Source organism: Podarcis liolepis, assembly GCF_965112155.1.
Source record: "Podarcis liolepis genome assembly, chromosome: 4".
NCBI lineage: Eukaryota > Metazoa > Chordata > Lepidosauria > Squamata > Lacertidae > Podarcis > Podarcis liolepis.
In genome coordinates this window covers 23,322,416-23,347,683 of record NC_139558.1, presented here as the reverse complement: position 1 = coordinate 23,347,683, position 25,268 = coordinate 23,322,416, and the positions used below count along the sequence as shown (strand labels likewise).

General features: G+C 41.9%; 1 protein-coding gene across 2 annotated transcripts in view; it reads right to left on the bottom strand.

Annotated features, from left to right (window-relative positions):
• UBAC2 (UBA domain containing 2) overlaps positions 1–25,268 on the bottom strand; it is a 244,254-nt gene that overhangs the window by 3,539 nt on the left and 215,447 nt on the right. For both annotated transcript variants that reach the window (XM_083501338.1, XM_083501337.1), the window contains 2 exons: positions 11,357–11,602; positions 1,067–1,189 (listed from right to left, as the gene is read on the bottom strand). In XM_083501338.1, coding sequence (XP_083357464.1) covers positions 1,067–1,189; positions 11,357–11,602 — 369 coding nt within the window. The remainder of the gene's footprint in view (positions 1–1,066; positions 1,190–11,356; positions 11,603–25,268) is intronic.

Here is a 25,268-nt window from a genome sequence, read left to right as displayed (position 1 = left end):
TGAAATTGGAGGAAACACTGTTTAAAATAAGGTTATCGACAGCTTGGAATCTACTTCCTTATCACAATAAATCTGTCATTATCCAAGTTCTCAGTTGGAAGCAAATGTAAAACCATGTTGGACGGTACTATATAAGGACTCGCTGAATGCCTTTTCTCTTTTAAAAAATGTGTCATGGGTGTGCTACCTGTATTTCCAAAGAACATTTAATGAGGCCCTTAACTAAACCCGCTGTAAACAAAGTTGTCATTCTAACACGCACTGTTCCAGCTCCAATGCTCATAACAAAAGGAAGAAGGGTCATTGGCTTTTGATGCACCGTGTGCATTTAATTGCAGTTATTCAGGGAGTGCTGCTGCTGTTAAGATCTAGATGTGCCTGCTGCTTTGCATGGTGGAATGGACATGTTTAAACCAGAAAACACATTTCTAAATGAATCAACATTTCCAGACTGATGGCATGAGTACTTTTAAAGAACAGAGAATGATCAGTATTTGTCACAGTCCTGATTTTCATTTTTTCTTACGCAGTTATAGAAATGAATCAGAGAGACAGGTGAGTCAGGGAACCCCCACACCAGCTCATCAACTGCCATTTGGTTCCTGGCCTGATTTTCTTTCCACCAATGGTCACCCACCAAGCAGTGAGCCCGCCCACCCCACCCCACCACCCATGGTCTCCGCTGGGTCCAAGTGCTACTTGGCTCCCACTCCTCCTAAAATTGTCTCATGCAATTCCAATCTTTGGCCTCTACACTTTCAAGTCTAATGCTTGTAAGAAAGGAAAGAAAGGCCATTGTACCTTTTGTTTTCAGCTGTGTGTGTGTGCACTTCTGTGTCCTACACCTGATATGCAAAACCTGCTCCATGTGGCTGACGGGAACCACGGTGGGAACAGACAATGCAAAATTCCCATGATCAACTTTCTATTCTCTGATTGGGTACTCTATGGTGCTAGGAAGGGAGCATGGAACGCTATGGAAGTGACCTTAATTAAGCAGAATTGTGTAATACGCCACATAACCATGTTGGCTCTCCCCATCACCAGCAAAATCACACATATTTACCTGTTCTTCAGAAACTTCAGCCGGAGGTAGCACCTCATGTTCTGTCTGGTGATTATCCTGATAGTTTGCATTCCGTCGATGGCGTAAAGGAGGAAAGAGACGATTCCAGTTGATCATTCCACCCTGTAAACAAATATCCCCAAAATTGCTATTGTTTAAACACAAAACTGGCAAAACGGCCATTAGGACTGAAGAGGCAATCAATCTCTGCCACACAAAATGAAGCATTACATGCTTTGAGACCAGGATATTAAAGGACGGCCTCTTTCCATATCAACCTGTCTATACCATGTCATCTTCGTTGGAGGCCCCACTATGCGTCCCACTAGATCAGGGGTCAGCAAACTTTTTCAGCAGGGGTCCAGTACACTGTCCCTCAGACCTGGTGGGTGGGTCGGACTATATGGGCGGGGGGAGGAGAACGAATTCCTATGCTCCACAAATAACCCAGAGATGCCTTTTAAATAAAAGCACACATTCCACTCATGTAAAAACACCAGGAGGCCCCACAAATAACCCAGAGATGCATCTACTCATGTAAAAACCTGCTGATTCCGGGACTGTCCACGGGCGGGATTTAGAAGGCGATTGGGCCGGATCCGGCCCCTGGGCCTTAGTTTGTCTACCCATGCACTAGATTCAGAAGCATGAGTGCGAGGCAGGGTATCTTCTATTGTACCCAGCTTATGGAACACTCCCTAGAGAGAGGTTGGCTGGATTCTTGCAGTTAAGCTTCATGTGTATGAGTGGAACTTTATTATTATCATTAAATCACAGACCTTTCAGTATGTGGATTAAATCTGTATCCCTGTTTCTTTTACTGCACTCTTGGTTTTCATGTAGAAAATAAATTTTAATCGTTCACAGTGTTTCTATTGTTAACTTGTTGTATTTTCTTTTGTAAACCGCTTCGAATTTATTTTATAATGAAAAATGGGGAATGAAAAAATAAATACATGAAGACTGGTCAGAAAACTTGTAAGAATGATGTAAAATGTACCTCAAAATAAACCTTGTGTTCTGAAAGTAGTTTAACATCCCTAACTGCCAATGCTAATTCCCATCCTAAGGTTGACTCATGTTTGTCCCAGTGTCAAACATTCCATTTGTAAGATAAAGTGACTAACTACTACTACTACTACTACTACTACTGTTACTAATAATAATAGCAGTCCCTTAGCTCTTCCCTGGTCATTCTGTTGAAGTGCTGTGCTAAGCCACAATTTGACTTAAGTGTGTTGTCCAAACCTAGTGAAGGGGCCATTAGAATATTGTTCTTTATATGATCCCAAAAAAACTGTTTAAGGCATTTTCTCCTCTCTCATATGTTATCCCAAAGGGGGGAGGTTTTGAAGGTTTTTCACCAGCCAGAAAAACGAGGCTTTTTCTTGCTGAGATGTTACAGTAAAAATAGGCCTATCTCAGGAATGTCTGGCTTGGGCGAGTAAAAGATAAAGAGCAAGGTTGAATAGGTTGAATGGATGTTATTGTAACCCCAGAGGGAGGGACTGGACATATGTGAAACAAGGAAGTCCAAATATGGAGAAACGAAAGCTAAATTCTATACCATTTCCCGTAAATCACATGCTTTCTTGTAAATCAGATGATAGACCGTCACAGGGGATATAAAAAGGGCTGGCAAGCCCAGAGAGGGTGGGCAGGCAATGAATTTTACCTTGTCTGTACCATTATTTTGTCATGATAAAATAAAAATGATTTTACTGCTGTCAAATTGACTTTTTGAAGCGAATTCTGATACTCCGAAGGGAAGGAACTAAGAAAAGGTCTTTCACTAGAGCTCATTTAGCTTCCGCCAGACAAGCCATAAGTTGTAACCAAGGTTTGGCCTATGGTTGACAACTCATGGCTTGTCTAGCAAAGCTAGGCCCTGTCTGATTCCTTATGTTCCACCTCAATCATTAAAATACTCTAATGGGGGACTGAGGTTTGGTTGATCATCACCAGGGTCTAAGACTTCATTGTGGTGTGGTAAGCCCTGCCCTGTGAACGCCCCCCTTCCTTCAGACATCTTTTGAAAACTTTTATTTTCTTTTCACAGGCACTTACAATATGATTTTTTTAATTAAAAAAAATCAGGTTTTTTGATGTTTTACATGTGTTTATGGATATTGTCAGGGGACTGCCATCGGAACAGGGGAGGAAGCCAGGGGGCTACAGAGAGCCTCCGGCACTCCTGAGGAGCAGCGCCTCGTCCGGCGGTAGAGCTCGAAGATGCTACTGAGAGCCCAAGCGCCTCACCTAGCCTGGCTGGCCAGGAGGCAGACATGCCGTTTCCGTCACCCAGCTTACGCAGAGGGATGAAACGTAAGGAGTGAAGGTGGAGATTTGGGGTGTCTAAGTTCTTATGTTGGGAGAGAAACCGGAAGGGGCCGCTCCAGGAATCTGCAAGCGACTAAGACGGACATGAACTTTATGTTTTTGCACTGTGTACAGTTTGCATCAATAAAACCTGCAAAAGACATGTTGGAGTCCTGCCTGGTTACTCACAAACAACCACCACTAGCACCTGACAGATATCTTTGTTGATTTTTATTGGTGTATATTGTATTCTGTCTTGCTATATTTTTATGAATGCGTGGATTAGAAATTCATTCATTCATTCATTCATTCATTCATTCATAAATAAGCAAGCAAGCTCAGGTTCAGATGGCAAGCTAAGGCAAAATCATGGCTTTGATTTTGCAGCAGCAAAATGACCAAGGAGGAGCAAAACGGTCACAACCTCCTCTCTGAGAGCCTACGCATTTGCTTGTTCATGCTACACCACGATTTCATTGGGCATTATGTGCAAATAAGGGCACTGTGGTTCTTTTAAGAGCCTATTTACTAGAAATAAATCTGAAGCAACTTCTACCTAGGTGGCACCAGCAATTCCTTTCCCTTTTTTAGCAAATCCGACCTCATTCAAAGTTACTATGTCCATATTTTTTTTCCAGATTTGCAAGCACGCAGGCGTATTCGACCATTTTCTTACCTTAACTCTTCCTGTTATTTTTAGCCAAAATAAAAAAATTCCTTCCTGTAGCACCTTAAAGACCAACTAAGTTAGTTCTTGGTATAAGCTTTCGTGTGCATGCACACTTCTTCAGATACACACTGTTATTTTTAGCATCTGCATCACTGAACCGGCACCTGACTTCCACTAGTGGCAAGTTCTGATCTACATTAGTTAGAAGGTCCTTGAAAAATATTTGATTATTTTGAAGAACTTATGTTTTAATTATTCCCCATGGTGTGCGTATGTATATCTCAGAGGCAGACTGGGTTTATTCTCCCTTCCTCTCAGATTTGTGACAAGATTCCTTCCTTTCCTGTTTCTATAGGAATGTGGTTTCCTTCCTGCTGAGCCTATCAGTCGTGTTTCTCAGCAAGGTTCCTTCTTAAAAGGAATCTATTTTTGTCTACTTTGATTGTTTTTGTTTTCCTTTGGGTGGTGATTTTTCTTCCCTCTGCTGTCTAATGGCTTATCTGAATTAAAAAGTAACTTAATGTTCCTTTTCAGCCTTTTTAAAAATGGATGGCCTAATCTTAAGACCCGCTTTGCCTTATTTGTAGGCTCACATAATCCTAACTATGGCACATGCCACAGGGGGACAAAACATGGTTGCCATCATGTCAGCATCACCAGGGCCTTAGGTTGGCAGATATGACAAAGTAAAGTTTCAGAGTGCCCACTTTGCACATCACAGAGTTAATTGCTTACCATTAATGCACCTATCTGGGCTGTTCTGTTCCTTTTTACTAACACGGGGGGGACGGGACCCCCAATTCCCAGCTGGGTGTTCTGTCCGAGCTAGTGATTGTACAGTGGTACCTCGGGTTAAGTACTTAATTCGTTCCGGAGGTCTGTTCTTAACCTGAAACTGTTCTTAACCTGAAGCACCACTTTAGCTAATGGGGCCTCTTGCTGCTGCCGCGCCGCTGGAACACGATTTCTGTTCTCATCCTGAAGCAAAGTTCTTAACCGGAGGTACTATTTCTGGGTTAGTGGAGTCTGTAACCTGAAGTGTCTGTAACCTGAAGCGTATGTAACCTGAAGCGTATGTAACCCGAGGTACCACTGTAGTTTGTTTCACTCGGAACAAACCACAACAACAACCCAAAGTTTGTTCTTGGCTCACCAATAATAGTGTGCTTAAAGTGAAATACACCCTAATCTCTAGTTCAGCTGTGATTGGCTGAACATGGTAAACGGTTAACTATGGTTTACTAGGATGCGCAAACACAGCCATTGTCATTTAGTGCTCTCCACCTTTGAAACAGAAATAATAATGACCTAATGCATGGAGCTTTGAGAAGATATGAGATAAATATTACTGAAGTTGCACTAAAATAATTAGGAGTAGTCATGCTAACAGTGTGGTATATTAGCACCAGGTTACTGGAGGGTGTTACCTACATTACAATTTAATGAACGCTCCCTCCCCCCCAAGTAAGTAAGACTTGAACCCCCCCCCCCGTGTGTGTTCTTGTGTCTGTCTGTCTCTCTCCACCCCATTCAGATAGCCCGAAAATAACTTGGAAATGAGCAGCACAGAAACCTCTGTTCTCTTAAGTTCAATTAGTGCCTTTCTATTTTCTCTACTGTGAAGAACAGCTGGTTGATTTGGAGCTTTAATAGCCTGCCTCATTTCAAAAATTCCAGCAGCTTTCAGAGATGAGTAAAATTACAAGTCATTAGTAAAGATGAGCAAAATCAGTTCCTATCGCTCTCTGCAGCTGTGCAGAATTAACGAAAGACGAATATCCCTCTTCTTTAGCAGTGAGAAAAAGAGACTACATAAAGGCTGCAATCCTACACGCTGCTCTGAGGAAAAGACTCACTGAACACAAGGAGTCTGACTTCTGAGGGAAGATGCATAGGCCTGTGCTGTAAATATACTAATTCTGTTCTTACCTCTGTCACCTTCTTCTTTATAGCTCTATGAAGATTTTTATGAGTTGGTAAGCAGGTGATTTTTTAAAATAGTTTTTTTTTAGAAATAACTGTTAAGAACAGCAGTTGCCTTTCTTTCCAAGGAGATTACTGTCCCCTCATCCTGCGCATTACTGATTTCAGGAACTCTATTAAGCTCACCAGGTTTTTAACTGCATTGGTTAATTTTATGTATTTCTGCAATGTGGGCTTGTGTTTTCCAAGAAAGCAGGGTAGGAATCAAATGAATCAATCATCTCTTGATGAAGGGTGGTATATAAATTTAATAAAAAATAATAAGTAATAAAATTCAAAATATAATATAGGACTAACATATATTAACTTCACTTCAACTGTCTAACCTTCTGAGAGGCAAAAAGCCCCCTAGAATAAAATTTGCTTTACAAATATCGTAAAAATGAGGAGGGGGGGAAGAAGGCGGAAATGGCCAATTGAGTTTCTTCAGACAAATAATTCCAAAATGTGTGTGCCCCAGCTAAGATAGTCTATGAACAGACAATCTTAAATTGCAAAAGAAGAGAAGGCAGGTCGCGTCATATTATCATTTTAGCAGATTAAAGGTAAAGGGACCCCTGATCATTAGGTCCAGTCGCGGACGACTCTGGGGTTGCGGCGCTCATCTCGCTTTAATGGCTGAGGGAGCCGGCGTACAGCTTCTGGGTCATGTGGCCAGCATAACAGTTATTTGAGTCTAAAAACAAATAAGGAACAATTTGAACCCAGAAGTTCTAAACTTGCCTCTGCCTTGAACTCTTTGGAAAGCCTCTATCTCTTAGCCTCTTACAGGGTTGATTTCCTGAGATAATGTAAGTCAAGTGCACGCCCTTTACCCAAAGAACATAGGGCGGATTACGTAAAAGATAAAAAAGTATAAGAACTACAGAACCTAAAATCACCGGAAAGACAGCAGTGCACCAATACAGTACATTGGGTAGAGTCAACTAAAACCTCAACCCCACAAAAGCCTGGGCAACAAGGTGCATTGGCTGACCTGCTGCTTAAAGATGGACCATGTTTGTGCAAGACGCATCTCAGTGCAAGACGCCATTTAAGCAGGATACTATACAAATCCAAACCATTTGTTCTTATTATTTAGACATCAAATGCTCCCCTTCCTGTGCCTGTGAAACATCCTCCAAACTGTGACCTTCATTTACCATCATACGATCGGTTAATATAAAGGAAACAAGAGTAGGAGGAATATTTGAGAAACTGATTTTATCGCTGGCATGCTCAGCTAAGGCACCTCAGGTGACAGAGTTGTCAGCCTGGGGTACTGCTGTTAAACTCAGGCATTAAGGAAAAAAAAACACTTCCCACATCTCCCTTGCCCTACGATGGCTTAGCAATGACTCTAGAAAGGGGCATGATATCGATGGGAAAGAAGAACAAAAACGGGATAACTGTGCTAAAGAAAAAAGAACAAACTTGTGGCCATTAACTCGTTCTTGTTTTTTTTTTTACACATAAGTTAATAATGAAAGAAAATATTGTTATAACAAAACAAAACAAAACAAAAATTGGTCAAATGACTGTTCCAACCGACAGGAAAGGTAAAGGGACCCCTGACCATTAGGTCCAGTCGCGGACGACTCTGGGGTTGCAGCGCTCATCTCGCTTTATTGGCCGAGGGAGCCGGCGTACAGCTTCCGGGTCTTGTGGCCAGCATGACTAAGCCACTTCTGGCAAACCAGAGCAGTGCACGGAAACCACCGGAGCGGTACCTATTTATCTGCTTGCACTTTGACGTGCTTTCAAACTGCTAGGTTGGCAGGAGCAGGGACCGAGCAACGGGAGCTCACCCCATTGCGGGGATTTGAACCGCCAACCTTCTGATCAGCAAGCCCTAGGCAAGACCACAGCGCCACTTGTGTCCCTCCAACCGACAGTAGGTTGACACAAAAAGATGTTGAGCAAGTTCACACGTCATGATAACTCGCAGTTAAAATAAACAATGGTTTGATGCTCCTGCAACTACACTTGTTCACATGTAATGGGCTTAGCATTACATGTGAACAAGTGCTCACGGTTCATTTCCCTCAAACAAACCACAAGTCCTAGGTGAAGAAACACCCTCGGTTTCTGCTCATGCTTTGTTTGGAGGGAAACAAAACTCAAGAGCTTGTTCACATGTAATGCTAAGCCCGTGCTGCAGTTTGTTTCCTCCTGGCTGGGGAAAGGTAGGAGGGAGCAAAGTGGGCATGAATGAGCAGCATGTATTATTTTCAATATGGTTTAATGTGTCATGTGCACCAGACCATTACACATCGGTTCCTAAGGAAAGGGTGATGGCTCTCTGAAGAAGGCAACAGATATTCATGAACCTTAAGTCTCAAGTCTGTGGAAAGAACTCCTCAAATCTCTTCTTCAGATTAAAATAGGGAAAAACCCTAATAACAGACTTCCAACCAGGAGCTTTGAACAGCTGTCTGCATATCACTGACCTTTTGTAGAGCCTTCCTAGATCATGAAGGCAGCCAGATTTTATTCTTAAGTGTGCTACTGACACTTTCCCAAATTCGCCATGAGTAGCATAATGGCCAGTCCCCACATCATAGGCCTGGAATGGGGAAGAGACATTGTGCAACTGGAGTTGCTCCTCTGTTTGAAAATTTAACAAATGAGGGCAAATATATGCTTTAGCATTAGATAGGAGCATGGATCCCTTAGCGAACAAAGAAAAAAATAGGGATATACTCAGACAACAATATTCACTTCAGGCACTGATTCAGTGCTTCAGAAAACAGCCCAATTTGGTTTGGACTGATTGGGTCTGAATCCCAGTTTGAAAAATCCAACACTTCACATTTCCCCATTCACTATTATGAGGAAATAACAACATGGCTATAACATTCTTCCGTTAGGCAGAATTGGATGAAACCTACAGATATAATAGTAGCTCTTCTTGGGCAAACTGCAGAAATATAAGTCCAGGAAATCAGAGGAAAAGCTCCTGAATTTTTAATTCCAAACATCTACTTTGTCTCTTCATCACCACTTGTTATGCCCTCTTTTCAGTTTTCTAAACAAAGAAGCCCCCAAAACAATCTCTTTATCATTCTGGTTCCCATTTTCTGTGCTTTTTCAAACTCTATGATATACTTTTGAGATAAAAAAATTTCTTCCAGTAGCACCTTAAAGACCAACTGAGTTAGTTCTAGGTATGAGCTTTCGTGTGCATGCACACTTCTTCAGATACACGAATTTTTTTATTTTGACTATGGCAGACCAACACGGCTACCTATCTATACTTTTGAGATTGGATGATACCAAATGCTGCCATGCCATGGATTTATATATTTACAAAACAACCTGGTAAAGCCAAGATGGAAAGTGTCTGATCACTGTTTTTATTTCAAACCAAACACAAAGCTTGGGAACAGATTGATCATATGACCTTTGCCTAAAAAACAGACAAACACTCTTAAACCAGCTTTTCCAACCTTTACTTAAAGCTTATATATCTCACAATAGAAATGCAGACAGATTGTTAACCAATAATGGAAGAATACAGACAATGTTTATAGAGGGAGAAAATAAATCAACCAATTTAAACACCCTGCCAGAGTTTCACAAATATTCCTTCATGTTAAAGGGGTTGTGTGCAGTTGCTATGGCAATCTTACTTTTCATATCCCTGCTTTCATTTAGATCTTGGTTCCTACTGGAAAGAACACTGTTGTTCAAGACAGTCAGTGGGAAGGAGAATGTTGGGAAATTGAGCGAATTAAAGAAGAAGGGGCTTCGGGAAATGTATTTGTAAGGGGAAGTGTGTAGGCGGTTTCAACACCTTGATAACAAGTGTTGCAGAAGACACTGCCCTCAGAAAAGTTTATGCAAACCTATCCATTCTGGCAGCTTCTCCAGGATACAGACTGACCCACTGAAGGCACAAATTTCCCTCCAAGTTTGGGCTAGTCAAGAAGATGTGGGTCTTGCTCATGCCCCCTCTTTGAATGTCATGCCACTTATATCAAGAAATGACAGATAACAGGAGAGGGTTCTCATTCCATATTGGCCTAATATCATGCAATGGGGAAAGAAAAATTAAGCACCATCAATGTGAATTGTGCACAATAAAATGGAAATGAATATCGGAGAGGTCTATTTTATATTACAACTGTGGCATCTGCAGGCCATATTCAATCAAGTTGAACGTATGTTGCTGGCCATGTTTTTGGGTGTACTTATATTTGCATAAGGTATTCAGACCTATAAACTTTTTATCATATGTTTCTTATATGTTTCAACTAGTCTTAATCCTTCTACCTCTTTGAATGAGGGAAAGGGGGGGGAATCATTAAAGAACTGAGAAAGTCCACTTAGGGGGCCTTCTCCACCACTTCCTGCAGGGTCAAGGGCCACTTGGAGAATGCTTGGTGGGGCCCCTAGCTATTCTCCTCCAACGATGCCCCTTGCTACATCATAGGGTGGATTCATTTCAGAGGGACTACCGGGTGTGGGGTGCACAGTATCAACTAGAGGCCAGCCACTGAGAGGATCTCTGCTATATAGCCCCCTCCCCAAATGTCCACAAACCTTTGCCCCCTGAAATAGTCACCCCTAGTTTCACTACCTCTTTTTGCACCCGGTGTGCCAAATTTCAAATCCAAAGCTTAGAAAAGCAGCCCTTCAGCTCACCCCTAAATATAGATATATCTAAGTACCTATAAGGGACGTGGGTGGCGCTGTGGGTTAAACCACAGAGCCTAGGACTTGCCGATCAGAAGGTCAGCAGTTCGAATCCCCACGACGGGGTGAGCTCCTGTTGCTCGGTCCCTGCTCCTGCCAACCTAGCAGTTCAAAAGCACGTCAAAGTGCAAGTAGATAAATAGGTACCGCTCCGGTGGGAAGGTAAACGGCGTTTCCGTGCGCTGCTCTGGTTCGACAGAAGCAGCTTAGTCATGCTGGCCACATGATCCGGAAGCTGTACGCCGGCTCCCTCGGCCAATAAAGTGAGATGAGCGCCGCAACCCCAGAGTCGGCCACGACTGGACCTAATGGTCAGGGGTCCCTTTACCCTTTAAGCCCTGTAATCCCAAGTCCAGCCTCTAGGAGGAAAAGATGCTCTGCCAAGGTCTGGGAGACGCTACCACCACCACCACCCTCTGCCACATCCCTACAAAAACCACACTTTTCTGGGGAGTCTTGGGGCAGGGAAAGGGGACATTGTGAGAGGTACTTCTCAAGTATCCTTGAAGGTTCGTAATGGTTTCAAATGCATAGAAAGCCTTGACTCTTTTGGGGGCTGCTTAGCATCCCTCGATCTAGATAAAACAAATTACGCTCTACAAATAAGCTAAATCCCCCAGGCAATATGGTATTTTCTTTACCTGCTGCTGTCTTTGATGCCTCATCTGGGCAAACTGAGACATCAAGATTTGTCTATCCAATAGCTCCATTCTTTGTTGCCTCTGTATGTCCACAGTTGCTCCCATTCCAACGCTTATCTCACTGGATGGCTCCACAGATGAGAAAATTGGTTCAAGAGTCCAAGCAAATATTCTTGCCACACCACTGGGTACACAAAGTACATGGTACACTTTTAGCACACTGCTGCTGTAGCACATTCCAGAAATCTGAAAGCAAAAATAATCAACAATTCTTAACATGCAGCTATAAGAACGCCAATTGACTAGCAAAATTTGGATAATATTAATCTGAACAATTATTAGCTTTAGTGACACATCATTACCTCATAACTGGATATGAATTTCAAAAGGTTACTTTTAATGTGAAAGCAAAACTCCAAAGATGACGAATCTTGTCTCACACATGGTTCCAGATTTTACTGAGGCACAAGTATATCACAAAGAATATGGTTCTGGCAAGTAATACAAAGAAGAACCAACTATTTGAATAACTGTCCAACTAAATGTGGGCAGGCAAGATGAGAAATTAGGAGGGAAGTTAGTTATCTATTCCACAGCAGACTCTACTTGGGAACTTCACAAGGAAAATGTTTACAAATGGCAGAAATCACCCATTTCTTTATGCGAACACAACAAGAGACCCCACTTGCTCTAGAAAAGGTAATTTTCCTCCATCTAAATCATAACTGTTTAATCATTACAACATAGCAAAGAAAGAAGTTACATCATCCAACAGGTTAATAATATTGCTTGTCCAAATTAATAAATTTATGCCTGGTTTTTACTACAATTACAGTATTTTGTAATCTTAAATCAGACGGATGTTTTTAGAAACTAATACATGCCTCGAGAATATTTTTGGGGGATGAAAAGGGTATGGAAGATGGCAGATATAGATGGGAAAATTTCAAGTCAGGGTGACGGTTTATTTACCTGCTGAAACTTCAAGCAATTCAGAGGCCCCTCTTTGGCAATATCACCATTGCCTATGTGTCACGGGTATTCAGCATAAGTTCTTTTCTGCTTGGAGCTGCAACTAAGCTACCCACTTGGCCAGATGAGTGGATATTTGCCTCAAGAAAACTGAAACATTGGTATTGGCAAAAGGGCCAGGATCTTTTGTTAAGCAAGTGCCTTAACTGTCCTGCTTTAGGACAGGAAAGTCTGTTTTCTCCCGGAACAAATACTATAAGAGTAGAGATGAACAGCCTCTTTCTTCCACTTATTTTGTCCATGTGTAAGATGCAACCAGCACAAGAGCAGCATGCATTTTTCTTTTCTCAGAAGAGATACGATCTTACACATATAACACATTGTGGGGAGAGGCATAGCTCGTGTCTGAGACAGTGTTCATTTCCTCCTTGGAGTCTAATGTGGCATGGTGAAGATGCACCACATTCACTCCCAACTCTACTCACATAATCGTGCTGTGTGTGTGTGTGTGTGTGTGTGTGTGTGTGTGTTGATGTTGCCTAAGATCCACCAGTTAGCTATCCCTGTAGGAAACTAAGAGAGATATTTAACTGTCACATATGCTGATACCGTGCAACATGAGTACTGATGCATCTATACTGGTGTAAAATGTCTTAAAACCACAAAAGGAGATGGTGAATTATACCTATTTCCATTTGCCCTATCAAGCATTTATGCGTATTTAGTGGTGTTTGACTTGGTTTTTTACTTTCTTTGACACTCAGAACTTCCTCTTCTGCTAGTTTATAAGTTATCACCTGAGAAGCTAAACACAGGCAAATTCAAGCTGTTTTTCTTTCTATAAAAAAACTGTTTTTCTTCTGACTTAAAAATAAGATGGACTGTGTGAGGATCTTTGTACAGTTCAATTGCTTTCTAAATGAACTCTATTACAGCATTATCCCGGAATCTTAATGCACAAACTAAAAAGGTTGCAAGGATATATATTCACGCAAGAGCCTAACCAATTAATTAGTCAGCAAGCTAAATGAGGTGGAGTCATATTTTGTATTCTCTCCAGGGTTTACTTATGTTTTTAAAGAGTAGCTAAACTGTCCTAGAGCAGAGATCAATATTGTTATGGTGTAAGCAGAGGACCCTTCGCATTGTGCATAAAATCTGGCACATGATTTTAACAAGCCTCTTCTTTTTCCCTTGGATTAGCATTGTCAAATGTCCTCATTTGAAATACACATCACTGTCTAGTGGTCTGCACCCTCCCATCGCAACACTAAACCACAAAGAAAAAAGGAAGTGGCTGTGGCTTTGTTTTCACTTCCGATAAATCAAACAGACATTCTGTGCTGACATGCTATAGGACAGAGATGTCCTTTTGCACTCCTTTTGCTTAAATGGAAGATTTAACAATTCAGCTAGAATCATCCACATTCCACTGAGCATGAAAAAGGGAAGAAGTAATGAATGACAGCCAAAACCCGTTGCCAGGCATGTGAAACAAGACTGTCCCATCATTTTGTTCAGCCTTCTTCCCTTGGCCTTCTGTGAGCAAACGTCAGGAAGCCAAGGGACAATTTCATTACTCTAAGTTTCCAGCACATTCATCATGACTCACAACCCCTTTCCAGTTTAGGATAGTACTTAAGCAACACCATATTGGCCCCAACAAAAGTTCTGCAGTACAGCTGATTTGAAAACAAGTGCTGTTTTGAAATACTGGCTACCGATGTGAAATCAAAGGCCGGCATATGGCTCAAGGGGCAGATGGACTCCACATGTTTTGGGACTACAACTCCCATCATCTCTAGCTAACAGGACCAACGGTCAGGGATGATGGGAATTGTAGTCCCAAAACATCTGGAGGGCCGAGTTTGCCTCTGCCTGCTCCAGAACAAAACCTCCTCACACTTTACATTTCAACCTGACTCCCTACCTAACTCCCAACCTCAGTTCCAACCAACACCTCCCACTCGACTAGACTTAACTCACTCTCTCCCTCCAAAGCCTCTCTTTTTAAACTCTCCCTCCTGGAACCACAGCCAATCAGAGGCTGCCGTTCTTTAACCATTTGCTGGTAGGAGATAAAAGTAAAAAGCCCTATGCCTGGGCTAAGGGTACAGGTCCTCTTATGAATCTGTAGCTGAACAGGAAACAGAGCAGGAATAAATCAGCAGTAGTCACAATGGAAACATGTAAAAAGGATTTGTATTGGGACTGGCCCGTTTAACTTGCTTATAAAACAGTGTTGAATTACGCTGGGGTGAGCAGTGTGGTTTGCTGATGACCTCAAATGATTCAAGGTGAAAAGAAAAAGGCGACTGCCGAGATTCCCAAAATGATTTCTCCGAACTTGGGGAGCAGGCAACAAAATGACAAACACAGTTCAAAGTAAGAGTACAACGAAATACAGTGAGGCAAAAGCTCCTAACTTCGTATGTACACTAATGGAGTTTGAGCTGATGGTGACGAACAAGGAAACCGACCTTGGTTGTCCTGGGTGGGTAGCCAATCAAATCAAATCACAGCAGCTGCGAAAAATGTGAATCCCACCCTAGCATTAGCAAAGCGACTAAAAATGAAACTCCCAATACCACAATGCCTTTATACCAGGAGTGGCAAACCTCTGGCCTAAGGGCCAGATGTATCCTGTAGCCCTGCCCAACATCTGGCTTGTAGTCTCACTGCAGCTGGGGTGGATCTTTCAGGGGTGTCACAGGTAGGGAGGGGGGGCTTAACCCTCCACCCGGTGCACCATCAGTTTGTCAGTCATATTTTTATTGTTTGCAGTACAATATCACTCACTCTCCACTCCTCAAAACCCCCAGACAATTCAAGAGCAAGTTAAATATAAATGTTCAGAAAAACCAAGTTCTCAGAACTTCAAAATGTCAAGTTCCCCAAATCATTTAGGTTAAAAAGTCCCATGGCAGTTGACACTGTTTAAGATTTTAGAAGTAGTTCATAACTATCTTGATGCAGCTAGTGCATATAAAGTGAGCCTTGTCTATGTCACCCAGCGGCTATTTAATTCCCAAAGCTTTTGACCTCCTAAATTATTATGAAATGGACAGATCAATCTATCCATAGTTGATTACAGGAAGAGTAATGAAGAATGTATTACCCAATATCTTCAGTCTGGCCTGATCTGCCTACAGAAAGGTGGTCCCGTCAGATATTTTGTGGGCATAGTTTGAAATATAAGCTGAGTAAATGCATGCCCTAACAAGGGGTGGGGGAGTTACTGATAATTTCTGCAGATAAACAGTTCATTTATGGCCAGATTTAATTTTAATATTCCAAACTGAAGGCTAAGAATCTTTCATATAGTCAAAGATCATTTTGGAAACTTCAGCAAAAATTACATCACAGATCTTATGGTCAGAAATGTCCAAAGATAACATTTGAAATGGAATAACTTGACAACAAATGATCACGACGCCTACAAAACACAGTTCTCCTAAATCTTGCTAAATTAGCAAGATTTTTTAATGGAGAATAAGGATATCAATGGCTACTAGTTATGATTGCTATAGTCTAGCTCCAGGACCAGAAACAGTATGTCTCTGAATACCAGTCACTCTAGCACAACATTAGAAGGCAATTGCCAGATCAAGGGTTTCCCCCACAGTCACCAGTTTGACCACTGTAGGAAACAGAATGGTGAACTAGACAGGCTTTGGTATGATCTGGCAGCATTTCTGAAATCTAGATCTCAATGTTGGACAAAAGACTAATCTTTCCACTACCTAGTAATCTTTGCACAGAACACAGCACAATCAAAAATGCAATCCGACTTTCTTTTTTTAAACTTTTTATTTTAGAATACATTACATACACACATGCAACAAAATAATGAGGAAATGGAAATATAAAGGGAGTGGGGTAAAAAGGACATCATTCAGTTTAACGTGCAATAAATAATGAATTAAAGTCCACAATACAACATGTCCTTCCTATCTCAGAAGCTGCATGTGTCACATTTTTCAAGCTCAGAACAGGTAAAAAAACCAAAACAAAAAACCAAACTATTTTGTAGATAGTTCTCGTGGCTTAAAACAAGAGGAAAACTTTTACTCTTTGACAGTTAATAGCTGTAGTCACTAACAGAGGCTGCCAAGGGTAGCTTGAAAAAGGAGTGCAGAATGACAAATAGATTCATTTTTTTCTATATTCTATGGTTTTGTCAAAGGAGTGCCATGTGCATAACAATGTCAGCATTAACATTGACATGGTATTCATTCATTCATTCATTCATTCATTCACTCAATTTGCATCCCACCTCCCCCCCCCCCCAGGTGGGAGAAAAGCCCAGAGCATCAGACACAGTAATGATAAAACATTAAAAACACAACAGGTAAAAACCGTTTAAATATTATAAAAAAGGGTTACAGTGTACTGCCTTAGTAAAATGCCTTAGTAAAAGGAATGTTTTAAAATTTCTCTTGAAAGTTAATCATGAGGGAGACAGATGCACCTTACTAGGGAGGATATGCAGGGTTGTGCAGAGTTGTTAAGGCAGCAGAGAGCATTGTTGGCTGCCCACTCTCCACCTTAGAGCAGATTTATGCCACAAGGTGCCATAGGAAGGCACTGGACATAGTAAAAGATCCATCGCATCCTGGTCACTGTCTCTTCGAGCTCTTGCCGTCGGGACGGAGATACAGGACGATGAAGACAAGAACGAGTCGTCTTAAGAACAGCTTCTTCTCCAGAGCGATCTCGGCCCGGAATGGGAAGCCCGGACTTTGAAAGTCATCTAATCTCCCTTGCTGTATTATACTGTATTGTTTAATTAGTGTTTTTATGGAGCAGTCAAGTAATTTCGTTGTCCCCGAAGGGGGCAATGACAATAAAGATATTATTATTATTATATTCCACAAATGAGGAGCCACCACTGAAAAGGTCCTTCACAGCTCATCGTCAACCAGGCAGCCAGCTTATTTGAAGGCAGCTTTCCAGTTTTTGTAAATACAATGAGTTGGATCCAAAGGTCCCTCAATCAAAAGAAGGGAACCTTTGTATCCAATACGACATATTTTTGGCATTGGTAATAAACACTGAAAGGAAACACAGCTGGACTGCAACTTAAAACTTGCCAAGTCTGCACCAAATAAAAGTTTCATAAACATCTGAAAATAAATTAAAATTCTCCAGTGAAGTTACCCACTCTCTAACAAAAGTAAGACTGCGCACTGAGGCCAAAAGTCCTTTAGCAACGATAGATCTCCCAAGATAGCTCAGTCAGAAGGGTATGAGACACTACAATCTCAAGGTTGTTGGTTAGAGCCCCGCATTGGTCAAAAGATTCCTGCATTGCAGTGGTTTGGACTAGATGACTCTTATGGTTCCTTCCAACTCTACAATTCTATGATTCCAAGACCTTCAAGCTTCAAACACAGTTCCTAAAAGGCTACCCTGTGGCTTACAGCAACTAAGTTCATCCTTCCTCAGCCTCCCAAGGGTGACCCTATATAGGGAAGCTCATTCAAATATCAATGGATGACATTTTACCCATGGATGCATTCCTCCAAACTCAATAAAGTTGCATATTACATCACCAGCCTATGCTTATGGGATAGAGCACAGAACAAAGGTTACAGAGTGCTGGAATTAACCCTACCACCTGGGATTCAGATTTTATGTTGTAGTACATTTTCTGCATTGGCAGGAGGTTGACTGGTTGACCTCTGAGATGAAGAAGAAGAAGAAGAAGAAGAAGAAGAAGAAGAAGAAGAAGAAGAGGAGGAGGAGTTTGGATTTGATATCCCGCCTTTCACTCCCCTTCAGGAGTCTCAACGCGGCTAACAATCTCCTTTCCCTTCCTCCCCCACAGCAAACACTCTGTGAGGTGAGTGGGGCTGAGAGACTTCAGAGAAGTGTGACTGGCCCAAGGTCACCCAGCAGCTGCATGTGGAGGAGCAGAGACACGAACCCAGTTCCCCAGATTACATGACTACCGCTCTTAACCACTACATCCCCTTCAGCTCTATGAGTAGCACAGACAATGATTCCTCCAAACTCAATAAAGTTGCATATTACATCACCAGCCTATGCTTATGGGATAGAGCACGGAACAAAGGTTACAGAGTGCTGGAATTAACCCTACCACCTGGGATTCAGATTTTATGTTGTAGTACATTTTCTGCATTGGCAGGAGGTTGACTGGTTGACCTCTGAGATCCCCTTCAGCTCTATGAGTAGCACAGACAATGATTCACTTAAGGATTACAGTGGTGCCTCGCAAGACGAAAAGAATCCGTTCTGTGACGGATTAGCGGATTAGCACTATTAGCGCTATTAGCGGTTTATCGGCTTAGAAAAAGGGGGGGAAGGAAAAAACCCCCGCAGGAACTCGCAAGACATTTTCGTCTTGCGAAGCAAGCCCATAGGAGATTCATTTTGCGAAGCACCTCCAAAACGGAAAACTCTTTCGTCTAGCGAGTTTTCCGTCTTGCGAGGCATTCGTCTTGCGGGGCACCACTGTATGCAGTATTAGCTTTTTGCAAGCTTTCAAGTAGGGTACAATATCAAATTGAGGTCCATGAATTTTCAAATGATAACGAACTATCCTTTGAAAATGCAAATCACACAATGCATTTTGGAAATGAGTGTCAGGTCTGTCGAAGTCTGCCATTCTAACTGCAGAAACAGCAACTTGAATGTCTAGGCAACTGATAAAACAATCACTACCTTACTCACCTCTGATTGCTGGTACTTCTTGTTCTGTGGTTTGCTGACAAAACATGAGAACAAAACAAGAGTCCTATGCTTTCAAACAGACTTCCAACTAAATAAATGTGACAGACAAGAGATACTGAAAGAAAAACCAGTCACGGAAGTTGAAGGCAAGTATTTAAATTCCACTTTAAATATTTGGAAGTTTTGTAAGAACCCAAAGAATGCCAACTTTTATTTTAAAATATTTCTGTTCATCATGCTACATTTTCACATGGTAAAAAGTAACACAGGATCATCTAATGAAGGGCAGCTCTAAGACCACTTTGCACCTGTTGGATCTGCATGGCAATATAGGCATTAAAAAGTCCACTTCTTCTGTTATCCACAACTGAAATGCCATGTTGCTGCATATTTATGCTACATAAAAATGTCCCTACAGCTGTGACTTGGGGCAGCCTGGGACTGATTTCCACTATGAGAAAATAACCATTATCAGAAGAAACCTTAAAAAACCTGACCCCAAGAAGCATTTCTCAAATGCAGCCACTTTTATAAAGAGAGGATGTTGAATCTAAAACAGCCTGGAAATGAATACACAGGATAGGTCAAACAGGTGGGCATTTAGAGTAGCATTGGTGATTAGCAAGGACAAGTATTTTAGAAAAGGCATTTTTCATTCTCTTGCAAAGATTTTATGAAATATATCAGTACAAGAAGGGAAGACTGTCAAGCATCTAACTACTTATGTACTCTTGCCAAAGTGTACATTAGAGTATAGCTTGAAGTCATGCCAAAGGCACAGTGCAATTCAATTCATGTGCTTTTGTCTTCCACATACAGGAAGCTACATCTGTCAAAGGATGTCAAGGAAGACTGTTTCCCCTCATCTGTCCAAATAATCAGTGTAAGCATTTCTTTGTTTCGAAAACAGAAATGAAAGCCTCAGTTTTCCTGCCCATTATTCCAAAAATATCAGCTATCAACCAGCCACACAAAGAAAAACAAGTCGTCTTGGCCTAATATGGGCTAAACGATTAAATTATAAGAGACTAAAAATAAGCTTCTTAAAGCATAAGCTTTATTTGTAGTCTAATGCAGAGATGAATACAAATGCTAAATTAAACAAAGGAAACTGTATTAAACATTACGTCTGAAAAGCAAGTCTGAAAAGCAAAATGACAACCCTGTTACCACTGGCTTGCGCTCATGCCTATGAACCACGAGCCAGGCTCCTGGATATATTTAGATTTGCCTGCATTGTGTGCGTAAGTCTACTTCCCAGTCCCAGTCCATTGTAAACAAGATGAAAGAGATGTAGTAGCATTCACAGGTCCTATCCACTAACGTCAGCCGTCAACTTTTACAATATTGTGACCTGAAGTAAGGTGAATTTGGTATGACCTTAGAGGCAGAATGTTGCAAATCATAGACGCTTCAGGGTTGGTAAAGTCAACTTCAGGGTTTTGTATTTGTTTTTAATGGAAATGTGGAATGATAACAGTTTTACGTACAGCAGAACAAAGCTAGCAGCTGGCTAGGCTAAATTCAGCTTGCTAAGAGGTGTTTTCCCCACAGATGCAAGTTCACTGGAAAATGAGGAACATGGAGGAATGACACCTGCGGCAATGGGACTTGGGAGCAGGAATCATCTGGCAAAACTAGGTGTTAACCAGACTTCTTAACTTCCAAATTTACAAACTGTGGTGCACACCCCATGGATGCATGTGTTTGGGACAAGACAAAGTGTGTGCAAGGTTTCTGAGAGGAAACCTTAATCAAGGTTAGGCATTGCTGTCTCTAAGGGAGACAGACTTGGCATAAAATACAGATGGGGTTAGGGTGATGAAGTTTCAAGGAGAGGATCATACCTTAACTTTTTCTCCAACCCCTAGCAACTGAGGCTTGACATTGCAGCTATCACCTCCTCCAGGCATAGGCAAACTCAACTCTCCAGATGTTTTCAGACTACAGTTCCCATCATCCCTGACCACTGGTCCTGTTAGCTAGGGATGATGGGAGTTGTAGTTCCAAAACATCTGGAGGGCAGAGTTTGCCTATGCCTGACTTACTCTGTGCTTTGGGAACATTTTCTGCCATATATAAAAGAGTGTGCCTGAAACTATGTGGAAGAATTGCTATATCATACATCTAACAGCTAACTAGCACTGAGCTACGAGGTCCAGAAAGGGCTGCTGCTTAGAAGAAGGCTTTGAGTTCAAAATGTCTGATAAACAGAGCTTCAGCTACAATATCCCAAATTGAAAATTTGCAGAAATTGTAGATGGAACATCCCTTACCAGCTTTTTGGATGTTAAGATCTGCAAAGGGCCTCTCTCCACTTTCAGAAGTGCAAGGAATGGCAGCCCAGACAAAGGCTTTCTCCATTGAAGCTAACTTGTGGAACTCCCTCTCCAAAGAGGTCACATAGCAGCCTCATTGTACCACCTCTGTTGCATGTTGAAGATGTACCTCTTAACACTAGCCTTTCTTTGACGGCACAGGTCCCAATTTGGCCTGTGAGGCAATTTCCCTCAAACTCACCCACCCACCTGCCCCACAAGTGGTGTGGGGAATCAGTTGACGAATGGCGACTTCAACCCTGCTAGATTGGCTGTGTGACTGAGTTTCTTGAGCCCTGCAGAAAGCAGCTTTGCTAGCCCTATGCTCAGTGTTTTGCCAAGCATGAGGTAGGCCCTGTCTAATCTTTAAAATTCATTTTATGGGCAAGATGCTCAAGGGCATTCTGGCAGCTTGATCCAGTATTCCTGGAGGAAGCCATTTATCTTGATCCTTTTTCAATCTGATTTCCACCCTGGTTTATAGACGGAAATTGCCTTGGTATCCTAGTGGATAACCTGCACCAAAAGATGGATGGTAAGAGTCTGAATCTGTCGGTTGACCTGTATCTCTAATCAACATTCAATACCACCAGCCACAGTATTAGTGTGAGTCAACTATGCAGTGTGACTTTATTCCTGGAGGGCAGACTCTAGAAAGCAGAGCTGGAGGACTGCTATTGGACTATGGGTCCATCTTATCCTCAGTGCTTTCTAAGATCTACATCTGGGGTGAAGGACTTCTGGACCTACGAATACTGCTGGACTCCAACTCACTTCAGGTCCCACCAGCTTAACTAATGTTTGGAGATGATGTGAGTTATAGTCCAGCAGCAAATGGAAGACCAAAAGAGAGCCACCCCTGATCTATGTAAACAGATGGAGCTTGGGTGATCATCAATATTGCTTTCGCTTTTTCATTCAGGTTGTAGGAAGTCAGTGGAAAGTCTCAATCAGTACTCATTATGGTGCATCAAGGTGCATACATTAAAACATAACCCAGAAGACAAAAGTACTGCTGGACAGCGAATCAATCTATCCAGAGACAGGTGTACATTTTGTGATGACTCCCTTTTGTTGTTGTTTAGTCGTGTCCGACTCTTTGTGACCCGTTAGTGCTGATCACTTTGAAAGGAAAAAGATCTGATAATTACAAACACTGAAACACAGTGCAGTTTGCAAAGTGGAAGTGTTTTACTACAGGTGTGAGGCGACTGCCCCCACCCCACTCCCACAGAAATAAAATAAAAAAATAAAAATACCTGCTGCAAGATTTCAATGTAGACACGTGAGCTGAAACCCAAATATAGATTCTATTTTTGGACAGTTTGCATTTAGTGATGCATGCAACTTATGTATATTATTTTAAAGAACACTTTATATAGCTTGAAAGGGGAAGTAAAGAGTGGAAGAAATTAAATCTAGTTCCAAGGTAATGATGACAGAGCTGGAGAATGACTAAAGTATAAGCCCATCCATTTTTTTAAAAGCTTGCATTTTACTAGGAATCGTCCCTTGTAGACCACGTTTCACCATACTGGTTCCCATGTACTTCAACAGGGAACAGGAAAAAAATGTGAGTATTTGCAGCAAAACTGCCCTCCGCACCAACACTAAATGATCTGATTCACCTTCAAATTATCAAGATATTCCAGGGGGAGCAATGTGTCTCGGTGCGCCAAGTGCACAGAAACTCACCGCATCCTAACCCCATGTCCTGCAGTAGGAAGACTCCATGAGTACACAAAGGTCCATGTTGAAGAAGTTCACTTTAATCCAGAAAGAGGCTTGGAGGACTCACACACCTCAAGGCTCCCTTCTTAGGGCAGAACCGCACTACCTGGTGTGAAATGCAAGTGCCTATTGTAGCTTACCAATTGTTTGTGGTTGTCGTGCGTTGGCTGGATCCTTCCTTGTTTACTGACTTGCCCGTGCATATTTTGTAGATACAAGCAGCACTTTTTGCTTATGCACAATATACACAAATGATCCCCTGTGGTTGTGTGTTTAGGAATAAAATGTACACAAAATGCAGTCTTTGAGGTAATGGTGGAGATTTGAACCCAAGTTCTAATTAAATAATCTATGGCCTTTTAAACTGTGTGTTGGGGGGATGCTATTGTTTTTGTTTGTTACTATGTTATGTATTTTTGTGTATTTATATTGTAAATCACCCCGAGGTCCTCGGATGGCCGCAATCATGAATTTACGTAACTAAATGTTTATGTATAGATTTAAAAATCTGAGCATACAGTGCACTGACCTAGCTATTATATGATACAGCTTACAGATCTATCACCCTCCATCTTCATGCAACCCTGTATTGTCCAATTAAAAAGTAGGTAAGTATAACTTCAGTCATTGCCATCTTTGGCAATTACTGTTCTGTTTTGATTCAAACCTGGCGGGGGGGGAGAGAACAACTTTAATTTGAAAATTAGTGTTACAAATAGAGAACAGAGCATCAGAAATGCTGCGGAAAAAACAAGTATGTGAAAATTATTTTGCCTGGCTTTAATTTTTTCTATGGGATTTTAGGCTGCTCTTATGTCTTTCGTTTTTGTTAGTGGTGTTTTAAACATTCAGTATCCTCCTGTTTTAATTTATCTCGCAGCTGTATGGCAACCATAGAATTGTAGAGTTTGCAGTGGCGTAGCGTGGGGGATGCAGGGGGGGCCGGCCGCACCGGGCGGAACATCTGGGGGTTAGCGTTAGGGGGCGCAAATCCATGGGTTAGGGGGCACAAATCCACGGGTTAGGAGGCGCAAATTACTTGCCTTGCCCCGGGTGCTGACAACCCACGCTACGCCACTGAGAGTTTGAAGGGACCATCAAAGCCAACCACCTGCATTGCAGGAATATGCAGCTGTTCTGTATGGGGATTGAACCTACAACCTTGGCATTATCAGCACCATGCTCTAACAACTGAGCTACCCAGTGGTGCCAGCAAATTCTAAATTGTGCACAAGTAAAATGTGTACTTGATTATGTTAGCTGCCTGGAAACCTCAATGAAGGGTAGGATATAATTACTCAAATAAAAATCCGCAAACCTCCCATATTATCGCTTCTTCTGTTGTGATTATTAGACTTCTCTTATCAAAAAGGAAGCAACTGGCTACAGAATTTAAAATAAAACACAACACTGAACTTATGATCCAATCTTTACTGGTCACAAAAAAAACCCTCACTCATGTGATACGGAAAAATATAAACGAGATAGAAAATGTTTCCTACCACTACAGTCTAAGGGACTTTCCAGATTATTCTTTTTGTGCTGAGGGAACCTGAATGGCCAAATCCCAATCCTATGCAGCTTACTTGGAAGCATTCAGAGGAACTTCCAATGTAATTTACTTAATTTCCGTGTATCAAGCCAACATCCATGCCAGGGAAAATTGTGGGCCCCCCCCCGAAACCAAAGCAAAATACTCAAATGCGGACATCAAAGGTACTGTACCTAGTTACTCTTGATTAGAGTTTGCCATGGTCATCTAATGGGCACTGCCCATGACACAACTGGTAGTAAGTGACGCAAGCCATTTTTGCCACATTTGGACATAGTGCTAACCCAGCCTTCCCAAGTCTGGTGCCCTTCCGATGTTTCGGACTGTAATTCCTATCAACACCAGCCAGCATGGCCAATGGTTGATGGGGTGGTAAGAGCTATAATCCAGCAACATCTGGAGGTTACCAAGTCTAAAAAGCGCTGTGCTAAGTCTTAGTTAGGTCCAGCGCCGAGGGCCTTCTGGCGGTTCCCTCACTGCGAGAAGTGGGGTTACAGGGAACCAGGAAGAGGGCCTTCTCGGTAGTGGCGCCTGCCCTGTGGAACGCTCTCCCAGCAGATGCCAAGGCAATAAAGGACTATTTTACTTTAAAAGAAAACTGAAGGCGGCCCTGTTTAGGAAATTTTTTAATGTCTGTTTTTAA